This window comes from Bufo bufo, chromosome 1, assembly GCF_905171765.1.
Source record: "Bufo bufo chromosome 1, aBufBuf1.1, whole genome shotgun sequence".
NCBI lineage: Eukaryota > Metazoa > Chordata > Amphibia > Anura > Bufonidae > Bufo > Bufo bufo.
Window position 1 is genome coordinate 760,448,362 of NC_053389.1, and position 16,248 is coordinate 760,464,609.

The 16,248-nt window shown below is 44.3% G+C and overlaps 1 protein-coding gene across 2 annotated transcripts in view; it reads right to left on the reverse strand.

Annotated features, from left to right (window-relative positions):
* The window catches only part of LOC120986200, a 61,534-nt gene that overhangs the window by 3,389 nt on the left and 41,897 nt on the right, over window positions 1–16,248 (reverse strand). For both annotated transcript variants that reach the window (XM_040414614.1, XM_040414613.1), the window contains exon 6: window positions 11,596–11,774. In XM_040414614.1, coding sequence (XP_040270548.1) covers window positions 11,599–11,774 — 176 coding nt within the window. In that variant the 3' untranslated portion in view covers window positions 11,596–11,598. The remainder of the gene's footprint in view (window positions 1–11,595; window positions 11,775–16,248) is intronic.

Here is a 16,248-nt window from a genome sequence, read left to right on the forward strand (position 1 = left end):
ATTCGAGGAACTCGCCATGCCCCTCACGGAATACCTTGGGGTGTCTTCTTTCCAAAATGGGGTCACTTGTGGGGTAGTTATACTGCCCTGGCATTTTCCAGGGGCCCTAATGTGTGGTAAGTAGGTAAATGACCAGTGAAATCCGAAAGGTGCTCTTTGGAATGTGGGCCCCTTTGCCCACCTAGGCTGCAAAAAAGTGTCACACATCTGGTATCGCCGTATTCAGGAGACGTTGGGGAATGTGTTTTGGGGTGTCTTTTTACATATACCCATGCTGGGTGAGATAAATATCTTGGTCAAATGCCAACTTTGTATAAAAAAATGGGAAAAGTTGTCTTTTGCCAAGATATTTCTCTCACCCAGCATGGGTATATGTAAAATGACACCCCAAAACACATTCTCCACCTTCTCCTGAGTACGGAGATACCAGATGTGTGACACTTTTTTGCAGCCTAGGTGGGCAAAGGGGCCCATATTCCAAAGAGCACCTTTCGGATTTCACTCGTCATTTTTTACAGAATTTGATTTCAAACTCCTTACCACACATTTGGGCCCCTAGAATGCCAGGGCAGTATAACTACCCCACAAGTGACCCCATTTTGGAAAGAAGAGACCCCAGGGTATTCGCTGATGGGCATAGTGAGTTCATGGAAGTTTTTATTTTTTGTCACAAGTTAGTGGAATATGAGACTTTGTATGAAAAAAAAAAATAAAAAAAAAAATCATCATTTTCCACTAACTTGTGACAAAAAATAAAAAATTCTAGGAACTCGCCATGCCCCTCACGGAATACCTTGGGGTGTCTTCTTTCCAAAATGGGGTCACTTGTGGGGTAGTTATACTGCCCTGGCATTTTCCAGGGGCCCTAATGTGTGGTAAGTAGGTAAATGACTAGTGAAATCCGAAAGGTGCTCTTTGGAATGTGGGCCCCTTTGTCCACCTAGGCTGCAAAAAAGTGTCACACATCTGGTATCGCCGTATTCAGGAGACGTTGGGGAATGTGTTTTGGGGTGTCTTTTTACATATACCCATGCTGGGTGAGAGAAATATCTTGGCAAAAGACAACTTTTTCCATTTTTTTATACAAAGTTGGCATTTGACCAAGATATTTATCTCACCCAGCATGGGTATATGTAAAATGACACCCCAAAACACATTCCCCAACTTCTCCTGAGTACGGCGATACCAGATGTGTGACACTTTTTTGCAGCCTAGATGCGCAAAGGGGCCCAAATTCCTTTTAGGAGGGCATTTTTAGACATTTGGATACCAGACTTCTTCTCACGCTTTGGGGCCCCTAGAATGCCAGGGCAGTATAAATACCCCACATGTGACCCCATTTTGGAAAGAAGACACCCCAAGGTATTCAATGAGGGGCATGGCGAGTTCATAGAAATTTTTTTTTTTTGGCACAAGTTAGCGGAAATTGATATTTTTTATTTTTTTCTCACAAAGTCTCCCGTTCCGCTAACTTGGGACAAAAATTTAAATCTTTCATGGACTCAATATGCCCCTCACGGAATACCTGGGGGTGTCTTCTTTCCGAAATGGGGTCACATGTGGGGTATTTATACTGCCCTGGCATTCTAGGGGTCCTAAAGCGTGAGAAGAAGTCTGGAATATAAATGTCTAAAAAATTTTACGCATTTGGATTCCGTGAGGGGTATGGTGAGTTCATGTGAGATTTTATTTTTTGTCACAAGTTAGTGGAATATGTGACTTTGTAAGAAAAAAAAAAAAATTCCGCTAACTTGGGCCAAAAAAAAGACTGAATGCAGCCTTACAGAGGGGGGGGGGGGATCAATGACAGGGGGGTGATCAATGACAGGGGGGGTGATCAATGACAGGGGGGTGATCAGGGAGTCTATATGGGGTGATCACCCAACTGTCATTGATCACCCCCCTGTAAGGCTGCATTCAGACGTCCGTATGATTTTTACGGATCCGATCAGTCTATCAGTGGATCCGTAAAAATCATGCGGACATCTGAATGGAGCTTTACAGGGGGGTGATCAATGACAGAGGGGTAATCAATGACAGGGGGGTGATCAGGGAGTCTATATGGGGTGATCACCACAGTCATTGATCACTCCCCTGTAAGGCTGCATTCAGACGTCCGTATGATTTTTACGGATCCGATCAGTCTATCAGTGGATCCGTAAAAATCATGCGGACATCTGAATGGAGCTTTACAGGGGGGTGATCAATGACAGAGGGGTAATCAATGACAGGGGGGTGATCAGGGAGTCTATATGGGGTGATCACCACAGTCATTGATCACTCCCCTGTAAGGCTGCATTCAGACGTCCGTATGATTTTTACGGATCCGATCAGTCTATCAGTGGATCCGTAAAAATCATGCAGACATCTGAATGGAGCTTTACAGGGGGGTGATCAATGACAGAGGGGTAAATCAATGACAGGGGGGTGATCAGGGAGTCTATATGGGGTGATCACCACAGTCATTGATCACTCCCCTGTAAGGCTGCATTCAGACGTCCGTATGATTTTTACGGATCCGATCAGTCTATCAGTGGATCCGTAAAAATCATGCGGACATCTGAATGGAGCTTTACAGGGGGGTGATCAATGACAGGGGGGTAATCAATGACAGGGGGGTGATCAGGGAGTCTATATGGGGTGATCACCACAGTCATTGATCACTCCCCTGTAAGGCTCCATTCAGACGTCCGTATGATTTTTACGGATTCGATCAGTCTATCAGTGGATCCGTAAAAATCATGCGGACATCTGAATGGAGCTTTACAGGGGGGTGATCAATGACAGAGGGGTAATCAATGACAGGGGGGTGATCAGGGAGTCTATATGGGGTGATCAACCCCCTGTCATTGATCACTCCCCTGTAAGGCTCCATTCAGACGTCCGTATGATTTTTACGGATACGATCAGTCTATCAGTGGATCCGTAAAAATCATGCGGACATCTGAATGGAGCTTTACAGGGGGGTGATCAATGACAGGGGGGTGATCAGGGAGTCTATATGGGGTGATCACCTCCGTCATTTATCACTCCCCTGTAAGGCTGCATTCAGACGTCCGTATGATTTTTACGGATCCGATCAGTCTATCAGTGGATCCGTAAAAATCATGCGGACATCTGAATGGAGCTTTACAGGGGGGTGATCAATGACAGGGGGGTAATCAATGACAGGGGGGTGATCACGGAGTCTATATGGGGTGATCAGGGGTGATCAAGGGCTAATAAGGGGTTAATAAGTGACGGGGGGGGGGGTGTAGTGTAGTGGTGCTTGGTGCAACATATTACTGAGCTGCCTGTGTCCTCTGGTGGTCGATCCAAACAAAGGGGACCACCAGAGGACCAGGTAGCAGGTATATTAGACGCTGTTATCAAAACAGCGTCTAATATACCTGTTAGGGGTTAAAAAAATCACATCTCCAGCCTGCCAGCGAACGATCGCCGCTGGCAGGCTGGAGATCCACTCGCTTACCTTCCGATCCTGTGAACGCGCGCGCCTGTGTGCGCGCGTTCACAGGAAATCTCGCGTCTCGCGAGAGGACGCACCGGCGCGTCCACCCAGAACAACAGGACCGCCGCAAAGACGCAATCCTGCGTACGGCGGTCCTGAGGTGGTTAACCCCTTAATGACCTGCGCCGTACATGTACAGCGCAACCGGACGTGACTTAACGCCCAGCGCCGTACATGTACGGTGCGCAGATCGGTCGGCTGCAGGAGCTGCACCCGCCTGATCCGCGGCAGGGGTCCGGCAGTCACTAATAGCTGGACCCCTGCTGTAGATGTCGGCGCATTAACCCTTGATGTGCCGCAGTCAGCGCTGACTGTGGCACATGCAATGTCCTTGCGGAGATCGGAGCTGCCATTGGGTCCCTGCGCTGCTGTGACGGGTACCCGATGGCAGGGAAAGCAGCCCGATGCCTTTCTTAGGCATCGTGGCTGCCTTCCGTGACAGCCTGTGAGATCCAGCCCCCTGGATCTCACAGGCAAGCAGGCCGAAGTGTATTACAGTGTCTAATACACTTACAGCCAATGCTTTACAATACAGAAGTATTGTAAAGCATTGTAAAGGGGATCAGACCCCCAAAAGTTGAAGTACCAGAGTGGGACAAAAAATAAAGTGAAGAAAGAAGTAAAAAAAATAAAGTTTTACAAAAAATGAAAAGTTTCAAGTAAAAAAAAGTGTCCTTTTCCCAAAATAAAGAAAAATATATATTTTTTAAATAGGGAAAAAAAGAAAAATAGACATATTAGGTATTACCACGTCGGTATCGCTCTATAAAAAATATCACATGACCTAACCCCTCAGATGAACACCGTCAAAAAAATAAAATTGTGCTAAAAATAAAACATTTTTTTGTCACCTTACATCACTAAAAGTGCAACACCAAGCGATCAAAAAAGCATATGCCCCCCTACCTAAGACAATTGCCCAAAAAAAAAAAAAAAAACTATGGCTCTCAGACTATGGACACTAAAACATGATTTTATTGTTTCTAAAATACTTTTATTGTGTTAAATGTAAAAAAAATATTTAAAAGTAGACATATTGGGTATCGCCGCGTCCGTAACAACCTGCTCTATAAAAATACCACATGACCTAACCCTTTAGGTGAACACTGTAAAAAAGATAAAATAAAACCGGTGTCAAAAAAGCCATTTTTTGTCACCTTCATCACAAAAAGTGTAATAGTAAGTGATCAAAAAGTCATATGCACCCCAAAATAGTGCCAATTAAACCGTCATCTCATCCCGCAAAAATGATACCCTACCTAAGACAATCGCCCAAAACATAAAAAAAACTACGGCTCTCAGAATATGGAGACACTAAAACATGATTTTCTTTGGTTTCAAAAATGATATTGTTTTGTAAAAAAAAGTATACATATTAGGTATTGCCACGTCTATAACACAGAGTGCTGTCCGCATCTTTTGCGGACCCATTGAAATGAATAGTTTTGTATACGGAATCAAAATACGGAACATATACTCCTTGCTCCGGCGAGCGGGTCTTAGAGTTTCACAGTCCGCGCATCCAGGTTGTCAGATCGCATGTCGGAGGACTTAGACTATTTTATTCCTTTCAGATGCACTGCGCATGTATTCCCACTTAGTCAAAATTGTTGTCCCTCTGTATGTATACCAATTAATGTTTCTCTGCATGTTTCCCACTTGGTCAGGATTGTTATCTCTCTGTATGTATACCAATAAATATCATTCTTAGAAAAACTACCTTCTATTTTTCAAAGGAGATTTAGTTTTGGGCATAATTGAATATTTTATAAAATGTAATAAGCTATAAAACTATATAAATATAATAGGTTCATAATTTGATCCATATATTAGATCTTAAATGGATAAAAAAATCATGTGACAGAAATGTAAATATATTAAATTAATTGATATTCAAATACATTATTCATAAGGAAAATTATTATTTTATTCTAATAATTTCTAATAATTTTTTTCTATTTATTACAGTAAGAATTGATTAAAGGGCATTTATGCTAATTATGGATTTCCTACCTATATTTATATTACTTATTTTTATTTATTCAAACATTTTAAAGATGAACTTCGAGGATTTTTTATATATCTTATCTATAGTTTATTTTTATATATTTTCTCAGATTAGGTGAAGGTCAAATGGCCAATCTGGAAGCATACAGTGGGATCCTAATTGGCATCAGTTGCACAGATTTGAAGTTATTTGGACTGATTAACATTTTTCTGTTTCATCATACACCAGTCTATCTTTGGCCTGTAAGTTGGTAAATACCAACAAAGGGCTGGGAAAGACTGCTAACAGAGTGTTCACTAAAACTGATAAAATACCTCCTATGAAAAAATTGTTTTTAGTAAATTAGATGAGCAACTCGAGAAGGAAATAAAGGAAATACAAACGTTTAATCAACATCCGGACTTTCTTAATCTGGAAGCTAAACTAAAAAAGAATTTAGATAAATTAAAAAGTGAGATAAAAGAAAGGAAACACAGAAAATACAATAGGGATAGTGTGGACTTTAAAAACGATCAAGTCTACATTTGGAAAAATAGACAGAATACTATAGGACCTTCTCAAAAGTTCACAGACCTGTCAGATACAGAAAAATCAGGGACAGATGGCTCAGTGCAATCTGGAGCACTAAAAGGGGCATAAAAAGAAAGACTTTTAAAAAAAGAAGATGCCAAACACCTAAATGACAAAATAAAGATCAGGTTTACATAAAAGAAACATGCTCAGATACAGGCATGAGAATGCAGACGAACACTTTAGCTGGAAAAGAAACAAGCGGAAATGTGAATATGGCCCCACAGACATCTTTTGGTGGTTTACAACCTTTTGTCTTTTCACAACCCTCACAACAAATGATGGACTCATGACAAATCCAGTCAACACAACCATCCAGCTCTTGTGGCGAGAAGGGTATGGCAGAACTAATATATGCATCAAATTATGAACCTATTATATTTATATAGTTTTATAGCTTATTACATTTTATAAAATATTCAATTATGCCCAAAACTAAATCTCCTTTAAAAAAATAGAAGGTAGTTTTTCTAAGAATGATAGTTATTGGTATACATACAGAGAGATAACAATCCTGACCAAGTGGGAAACATGCAGGCATAGGCAGGGATGTATGGGGGACGTACTACAGACGTCTTCTCCCACGTCTAATAGCTAATAATAGGGCAATAGCGCTGTGTCATAAGCAGATATCTCAGTAAGAAAGAAAGTAACTAACTTGAGTTTAGATCAGAGGCGTTGCTAGGGTCTCAAAAGATCCAGGGCCCAAGCACCAATGCATATGGCCCAATTCTCTAAGTTCAACAACCGCATTCCCCCTCCCCCTGCAAACACTAGCACTGAAGACATTTTGCTGTACTTGCTATACCGCAGCACATACCTCTCACATCCAGGGCCTCCCAGGTGACGTCTCCTCTGATGTAGATCTTCTCCGTTATCATCTTCTCCATTCCGTCCGTACAACTTCTCTCAGCCGCCTCTTCTCTGCAGAGTCTGACGCACAGACATCTTAGCTTCCTTACTTTTCTGTACCCCCATACAGATAATCTTCCCCATAGTAATAGTGCTCCTCATGGTCCCACCAATAGTAATTCCCTTCTAGAATGCTCTCATTAGTAATACTGCCCACTACTGGACCCAACAGTGATAATGCTCCACAAGAGTGCCCTCATTAGTAATACTGCCCCCTACAGTGCCCCCAACCGTGATAACGCTCCCCAAGAGAGCCTCCATTAGTAGAAGAGCCCTCCAGTATTAATAATGCCCTTACAGAGCCCCCAGTAGAAATAAGGCCCCCTATTGTTCCCCCAGTGGTAATAAAGCTCTCTGCAGACCCCTCAGTAGTAATAAGGCCCCCATAGTGCTCTTAGTAGAAATAAGGCAGAAATAAATCTATAAGTCCCTCCTATAGAACCTCCAGTAGTAATAAGAACGCCTAATGACCCCTGGATTTAAAATGCCCCCACAGTGCCCCTAGTATTTATATCTCCCCCTACTGTTATAATGCTCGCCCTGAAGCGCCCCCAGTATTTATAATGCCCCCTGCAGTTCCTTCTGTAGTTATATTTCTTTGTTTAGTGTCTTCAGAAATTATAATTCCTCAGCCCCTCCGCCATACAGTCCCATGTAAATAACTCTATTTCGCTTCCTCCGCCAAAGAGTCCCATATTAATACCATCATACCATCTCTCCAGCCTCCTCCAATATACATTCCCATACAAATAACATCCCTCTCTATCTACAGCCCCCTCCAAAATACAGTCCCATGTAAATAACATCACACCATCTCTCCTGCCCCTTCCAATATACAGTCCCATGTAAATAACATCACCCCCTCCCCAGCCGCCTTCAACATACAGTCCCATGTAAATAACATCACCTCCTCGATATTCAGTCCCATATAAATAACATCACTCCCTCCCCCAGACACCTTCAACATACAGTCCCATGTAAATAAAATCACCCCCTCCCCAGCCACCTCCAACATGCAGTCCCATTTAAATAACATTACCCCTCAACATACAGTCCCATGTAAATAACATCACCCTACCCCAGCCACTTCCAAATTTCAGTCTCATGTATATAACATCACTCCACCTCACTGTCCCATGTAAGTAACTTCCCTCCCTTCAGCCCTAACATACAGTCCCAGTTAAATAAGTATAACTCCCAACATTGCTCTGCCTCTCACACTGAGTAATCTTCACTTACCTCTCCTCATGTAGCAGATCTCACCTCAGCCTCTTCCCAGGGCTTCTCTTCACTGTTGAGTCGTCCTCTCCTGCACTGGTCACATGATGGTGACATCATCCCAGGTCCTTTTCAGCTACTGCATTTAGAACTGATCACATGACCTGTGAGGTCATCACCGTTGTGGCCAGTGATTGGCTGCAGCATCGTCAAATTGGAAGTTTACATGGAGGGACCCGAGTCAATACAGCGGAGACCGAGGAGTGAAGAAGCTGGAATCCAGCTCTGGGGATCAGGTAAGTATGATCACCAACGCGGGTCCTGCCAGTCTGAGAGGTCTGAAAATTTGTGCACGACCCCTTTAATACGAGACCCATATTGTGCTTCCATATTCCTCCGATTTCATATGAAGGTTGTTTGTGTCATGTATTTCATCCAAATAAAATGAATGATTCCAGTATTATGTCGGTATTCTGCTTTGAAGCACCATATAGCAGCACACAGAGTACCTACAGCTCTAATATGGAGCCTCGTGCACAATATGGTGTGTACGAGGCCTTACTCTGTATACTCCAAGAGGGGATTTTTCAAGTCCTTTTTGATAGAGGCAAAGTTGCCGTCATTTGCGACAAATGTATCAAAATGTTGCAGAAAATAGATTGTGTTGCATCTTTAAAGGGGTTATCCAATGTCTAAAACATGCCCCGCTAATTCCCGGGCCCCCCATATAGATTATACATACCCCACTCCCAGGCACCCGCGTCACTCCTGTTCCCCGCATGGCTGCCGCTGCATCTTCCCATTGCGCGGATCAAAACATCTGGCGATAGGGGGAGGAGCCAATAGAAGGTTGTGACGGGGATGATCCTCCTTAGCATCGCGGGTGATGCTAGGGAGGCTTGTCCCCATTGCGGCCTGCTTATTGGCTGCTCCCCTTGGCGGATGTTTTGATCCGCGCAATGGGAAGATGCAGCGGTGGCCCAGGGCACTAGGGGGGATGTGTTAGACATTGGATAACCTCTTTAAATGTATCTAGAGAGGCTTCTTGTTAAATAGACCTGTGGTGTGGATTTTAAATCTGGAGCACGTCCATTGATGCTGCGGAGTTCCACCTCTTACTTCACCCTTGGCCATGCAGAGGGTGAAATCTATCGCAAATCCTCAATTCCACACCATGTCGCCATACGCTTGGGGTGCAATTATATGTGTTTCTGGGTAATGCTCATGATTTACCGCCAATTACCAGTCCGGAACTGGACATGCTGTCATTCCATTCAAGTCGTAAGTCCAAGTGTAGTGCAGTAATTAGCGGCAAAAGCACAAACATGCCCGCTAACGTGTGTGTATTAGCGCCCTACAGTTATACAGAATTAGAAAAACATGTTTGCTTTCTTTTAGAAACAGCGCCCCACCTGTCCATGGGTGGTGTATGGTATTGCAGCTCTTCTACAATATTACATACAACCTGTGGACAGTTTGTGGACAGTGGCGTCATTTTTTTACGGTTCAATCATTATTTTATTAAATCGCATAATAGAATAATGTATAAATATATCCAATGAGTATACAAAACAGTAAAGTACAAGGTCGAGAACTGGACATACCAATAAGTCTGAGGTAGTATTACATTCAATAATTAGTCTTACGGAACAAAATTTCAAGCATTAGTACCGTTGGGGCTTCCAGAGATGAATCTAAGAGCATACACGGCATTTATTCTCTAACTTCCAGACTAGTAACCACATAAGACAAGGAAGACATCACAAGACGTGACAGACCAAAACAAGACATACACAAAAGGAAGGGGGGGGGGGGGGGGGGGGGGGTAGAGGATAGGATAGGAGATTCTGCTTAGTGTAGTATTTAGGAGCTATTACCGGGGACAATACCTGTTGTCAACCAATCATGGAAAGATGTTGAGGTACGAAATTGATTCCATGGGTCCCAAGTCCCCCAAAAGGCTGTAGCAGATCCTGAATCCCTAGCGCCTAATTCTTCCATATGAACTAGTGAATCCAGGGCGTTAGACCAGGTCACTCTCAAAAGACTCTCTGTAGACCTCCATTGACGGGGAATTATCTGTCTCATAGCTAGGATAAACAATCGAAGGGCACCCTTCTTAATCTGTGAGATCCGCCCTGAGAACATGGATAGAAGAGCTAACGCAGGTGAGGGTGTAATAGTAGCTTTGTATAAGAAATTATATAAGTCAAAGATCTCCCGCCACAGTGGGGCTACACCCGGGCAGTCCCACCAAATATGAGTCATGGATCCCCTTGCACTAAGACATCTCCAACATGCATCAGAAACCTGAGGATAAAATTGGTGTAATCGCACTGGGGTCCTATACCATCTGCTAAGGATTTTATAGTTGAGTTCCTGTAAATTACAAGACACAGTTAATTTGTGAGTGAAGAGGAGAGATCTAGACCATTGGTCTACAGAGAAGGTGGATCCCAGTTCCGATTCCCAATCAGACATGAATTTGAGTTTAGTTCCCTGGGTGCCTGTGGAAGAGTCCTCCTTCTCCCCAGAGTTCAACATGGCATATAAATGAGATATAGCATGATCAGGAGCTGACCTCGCTGTGCACATCTTTTCAAATTCAGTTAAGGGGGGACATGACCGTGATCCAGGTATCAGGGATTTAATGAAGCTTCGCAACTGAAAGTAGAGGAGCCAACGCCCAGGGCCTGCAGGAATAATGTGGGAAAGATCCTCCAAAGGGAGTAAACCATTCTGTTTATATATGTCTATTAATTTGATTGGTTGTCTATTCTGGTCTCCTAAAGCTGGGAGTTGACTCAAGCCTGTGGGGAGATCTGTATGACCCGTGAGTGTCGTGAGAGGACCAGGAGAATGTATAAGGCCAAGTTTAACCGCAAATTTAGCCCAGGACCTAGCCAAGGAATATAGAAGCATCGGGGATTGCGAATTAGATAATGAATTCAAGGAGGTAGGGGACAACCAAAAGATTCCAGTGGCTAAATGTGGAGCCATTTCATGCTCAATTTCTACCCATAGTTTAGTAGAGCGGTTGTGACATAGATCAAGCACACAATTCATGATTGTCGCTTTATAATATGAGCTAAAATTTGGTAGTCCCGTACCCCCCAGAGCTTTAGAACGAGATATTAAGCTATAACTTAGTGGCGTCATTTTTTTAAAAGAAAGCAGCCATTTTTTTCCGTATCATGCATAGCATGCTAGATGGCTAACAATTTAGGTGATTATGCAATTAAACAACTGTTTTATTCAAGGAGGGGTGTCAATAAAATCCCTTCTCAAAATCCACCATGAAAATCCAATCAAAATATTCTGGTCACCGTCAGGTCAATTTCCAGCATAAACATATATTGTGCTCCAATGTTGGACTGACCTTTTACATGCATCTCCAGCCCAGGTGGTAGCTCTGGTAGAGATTGTCCTGTCTGGGACATCTGTATGATCTGTCCAGCGCTAGGGAAGTTGCGTCCATGATATAGTCGTCTCGGGCTAGAATGGACTGGAATTTGTCCTGGAAGGGTCTGTCATTGTACCAGTAAAAGGCATCACCTCCTAAGAAAGAAAGAAAGAAAGAAAGGTCTATGATGACAATGTCATATGGCAGGAGCACCACTTACTGCAGGATAAAATAATCCAACTTTCCCAGGAACAGAAAACAGTAGGACATTTCTGACTAGTGGAAAAGGCAGGGAATGGAAAGTCTTCTCTGAAGATCATCATCATGGCTATTAACTCAGCCAAGTGTGTGATGGTGATCACAAGGAATAAATCGTACATTTACACTGGGGTCTTCCATCCATCATAAGGTCTACACCCACCATCACAGATAACCTGACCTATCAAGGTCCAATGTCCACAATATTCTGGACCAGTCAGAGTTTTATAGGATTTGTCAGGGTGAGCATACCTACTATAGATAGAGTCCATGGAACTTGAATGGAGAGAGCTTCTTTATTCAATCTTTGCCTAGATGCAGCACCTGACTCATGTGGAGGAACAGTGGTCACAGTGGTCACCCCCAAGTGAGGGCATCATCACCTTCAGGCTTGAGATAGAGTGGGGGAGGTGACCGTACAAGTCCGTAGCTATCTCCATTCAAGTGTATGGGAGACAAAGGGTTCCAGAATGAGCGCCACACCTGTACATAGGTTACATCTGGTACTGCAATACCACATACAACCTGTGGACTGGCGTGGTCCGGTTAATCAAAGAAAGCAGCCGTGTTTTTCTAATCCTGGCAGAGCAGGGGTCTTGGGACTCCTATGGGGAGTTCCAGACGTGGCAGGATCCTCACCTATCAGATATTAATGGAATGTCATATGGTGGGTAACCCCCTTTAAAGGGTTTGTCACCCCATTAAACAATTTTTTTTTTTTCTTTACTAATAATCCCTATAGTGCGATCTCATGATACATAAGTCATTTTGGTTCATTTTGGTTCAGTAGAATTTGCTAAAAATCGATTTTTAAGATATGCTAATTACCTTGCTACCAGCAAGTAGGGCGGCTACTTGCTGGTAGCCAGCCGCATCCTCCGATGGTAATGACGCCCCCTCGGCATGCTGATTGACAGGGCCAGGGAAGGGAATCGTTCTCTGCTGGCGCTGTTAGAATTTGAAATCTCGCGCCTGCGCCGTACCTGTCTTCAATCGGCGCAGGCGCACTGAGAGGCGGCCGCTCGCTCGACCGCTCCATCCTCAATGCGCCTGCGTCGATGACGTCATCAAGTACACCCGGAAGAGATTTATTATTAATAATCGTTGGTGGTATAGTGTTAATAACTGTCATTTTTATAAAATTATTTATTCCCATTTCGTTGGTGGTTTTTGTGGCAGCATGCTTATTATGTACATACTTACCTGATTCGAGCATCCAGCGACGTCACCAGACTCTCCGCCTCCTTCCAGCGATGCCGGCGTCTTCTCTTCCGGGTGTACTTGATGACGTCATCGACGCAGGCGCATTGAGGATGGAGCGGTCGAGCGAGCGGCCGCCTCTCAGTGCGCCTGCGCCGATTGAAGACAGGTACGGCGCAGGCGCGAGATTTCAAATTCTAACAGCGCCAGCAGAGAACGATTCCCTTCCCTGGCCCTGTCAATCAGCATGCCGAGGGGGCGTCATTACCATCGGAGGATGCGGCTGCTACCAGCAAGTAGCCGTCCTACTTGCTGGTAGCAAGGTAATTAGCATATTTTAAAAATCGATTTTTAGCAAATTCTACTGAACCAAAATGATTAATTTGCTTATGTATCATGAGATCGCACTATAGGGATTATTAGTAAAGAAAAAAAAAAAAAAACGGTTTAATGGGGTGACAGAAACCCTTTAATTGGTGCCCACTGGTATCAATAGGCATCAATTGATTTCAATGGATGTTGGTGGTCTTCCAGAACAAAATGCTGCACTGGCCACGGCTCCCTTCTGTACATAATAGGAAAGGTTTCTTGGTTGTCATTGGACCCTGCGTGGAACTCGTAAAAGTGGGATCCTTACGAATTCCGTTAAGTATCAATGGTGAGAGAATCCTACTTAGGCCTCCTGCACACGACCGTATGGTTTTTACAGTGTTTTGTGGTCCGTTTTTAAACGGATCTGTTTTTCAGTTTTTTGTTTCAGTATTGGTTCCTCTTCTGTTCCGTTTTGCCGTTCCATTTTTCCATTTGGTATCCATTTTTTGCGGATCGCAAACGGGAGCATGGCATATACAGTATACAGTAATTACATAGCATACCATAAATTGGGCTGGGCATAACATTTTCAATAGATGGTTCCGCAAAAACGCAACGGATACAGAAAACATACGGATGCATTCCATATCCGTTCCATTTTTTTTTACAGCCCCATTGACTTGAATGGAGCCACGGAACGTGATTTGTGGGCAATAATAGGACATGTTCTATCTCTGAACGGAAGAACGGAAACGGAATGCATATGTAGTACATTCCGTTTTTTTGTGGACCCATTGAAATAACTGGTTCCATATACAGACCGTATACGGAACGCAAAAAACGGAACGTAAACGAAAAAAAAAAAAAAAACGTTTGTGTGCAGGAGGCTCCATTCGTACACCCGTAGAATGGGTCCGCAATTATGCGGAACGGGTGCGGACCCATTCATTCTCTATAGGGCCGGAAGAGATGCGGACAGCACAAAGTTGGGTGTCCGCATCCGCATTTCCGGAGCGCGGCGCCAATCTTCCGGTTCGCAGCTCCGGAAAAAAATAGAGCATGTCCCATTCTTATCCGCAATTGCGGACAAGAATGAGCATTTCTATGGGGGGGCTGGCCGGGTGTATTGCGTATCCGCAATGCACTACGGACGTCTGAATGGAGCCTTAGGGTGGTTTCACACATTGGGGGTCATTTACTAAGACCTGGATTTCACGCGCCAGTCTTAGTAAAAAAACCTCCACTGGCAGAAGATCCAACCAATTTCTTAACAGTCGCATGCCCCTTAATAAATGTATATAATCTGTGAAGGATCCGTGGTTGATCCATCTGTCAGCTTTTACTCTCCGTGTGTCATCCGTAATCCAAGGACGTTGCACAGATGAAAATTAATTTCATGGGCATTTTCTGTCTGGCTTCCATGAAAAACGGATGCCTTCCATGTTGTCTCTGTGATTTTCACGGACCCATAGACTTCAATGGACGTATGCAGTGTGTACAGGGGAGCAAATCCTGCACTTGTAGCCCGTTGCTAATGGCGATCCCCAGCAAAAATGCATACAGTGGAGGATGCCCGCAGCGGACCACAAGGACCTTATGCTCCTGTAATTTGCCCACTGGCTCCTGGTATTGCCCATACGGCATAGGTAAGTGAGTGTTAGGACCCGAGCTACTTAAGAAACCTTGGTGCAGTGCTCAGGCTCAGACATGTCCTCCACAGTAGGATATGTTGGCTAATCTCTCAATTTTAACATCAGTATGAGGATTTAGTAAGAGTGCACCTGGCTTTGCAAATGTTATTATATTTTTAACAGGACACACCCTAGACTTTCTGGGGCTACTGCCAAAGATTAGATTGGAGCCTCCACAGATATAAGGGAAAGACCTGCACCTGTTCTGTGTAACAGGGAATCGGCGGTGCGCTCCCTCCTTGGAGCACCGCCGGTGTCCCGCTGATAGAGGGAGGAGGAGCCAGCGTCAGACGTGGCCGGCGTCTTCCTCTCCCTGGCAACAAGGGGGTGGGGAGGACCCCGCGGCGCACGCTTCCTTAGCGCGGCCGGCGGCCTCCATCCCCTAGGCAACGAGCAGGGTCAGGAATGAGCGCCGATGGATATGAGTCAGCACTGGGGCTGATGCAGGGTCACGTGACGCTGGCCACATCACGTGATCATTCAGTCTGGCCAATTTAACAGGCAACTTGCTGGCCACAAGTTGCCTGTGATTGGTCTTACTACTCCACTAGCAGTTTCCTGCATGTGTGATTTTGTGAACTCGACCTTGGCTTGTATTTGACTCTTGATCCTGCGTAATCCTTTTGTACTGACGTGATCTCCTGGCTCCTGACCTCGGCTTGTTTTTGACCTTCATCCTGTGTTATTCCTTTGTACTGACGTGACCTCCTGGTACTTGACCTCGGCTTCTATTTTATTCTGGTTTTGCTTATGGTTGGTTATTTGCTTGTTTGGTTACTACCCAGCCTGGTAGCTTACGTTTCTGTCTTAGGCCTCATGCTCACGGACGTTTTTTTTCACGGTCCGCAAAAATGGGGTCCGTAGGTCCGTGATCCGTGACCGGTTTTTCGTCCGTGGGTCTTCCTTGATTTTTGGAGGATCCACGGACATGAAAAAAAAGTCGTTTTGGTGTCCGCCTGGCCGTGCGGAGCCAAACGGATCCGTCCTGAATTACATTGCAAGTCAATGGGGACGGATCCGTTTGACGTTGACACAATATGGTGCCATTTCAAACGGATCCGTCCCCATTGACTTTAAGTCTGGAGTCCCTTTTATACCATCGGATCGGAGTTTTCTCCAATCCGATGGTATATTTTAACTTGAAGCGTCCCCATCACCATGGGAACGC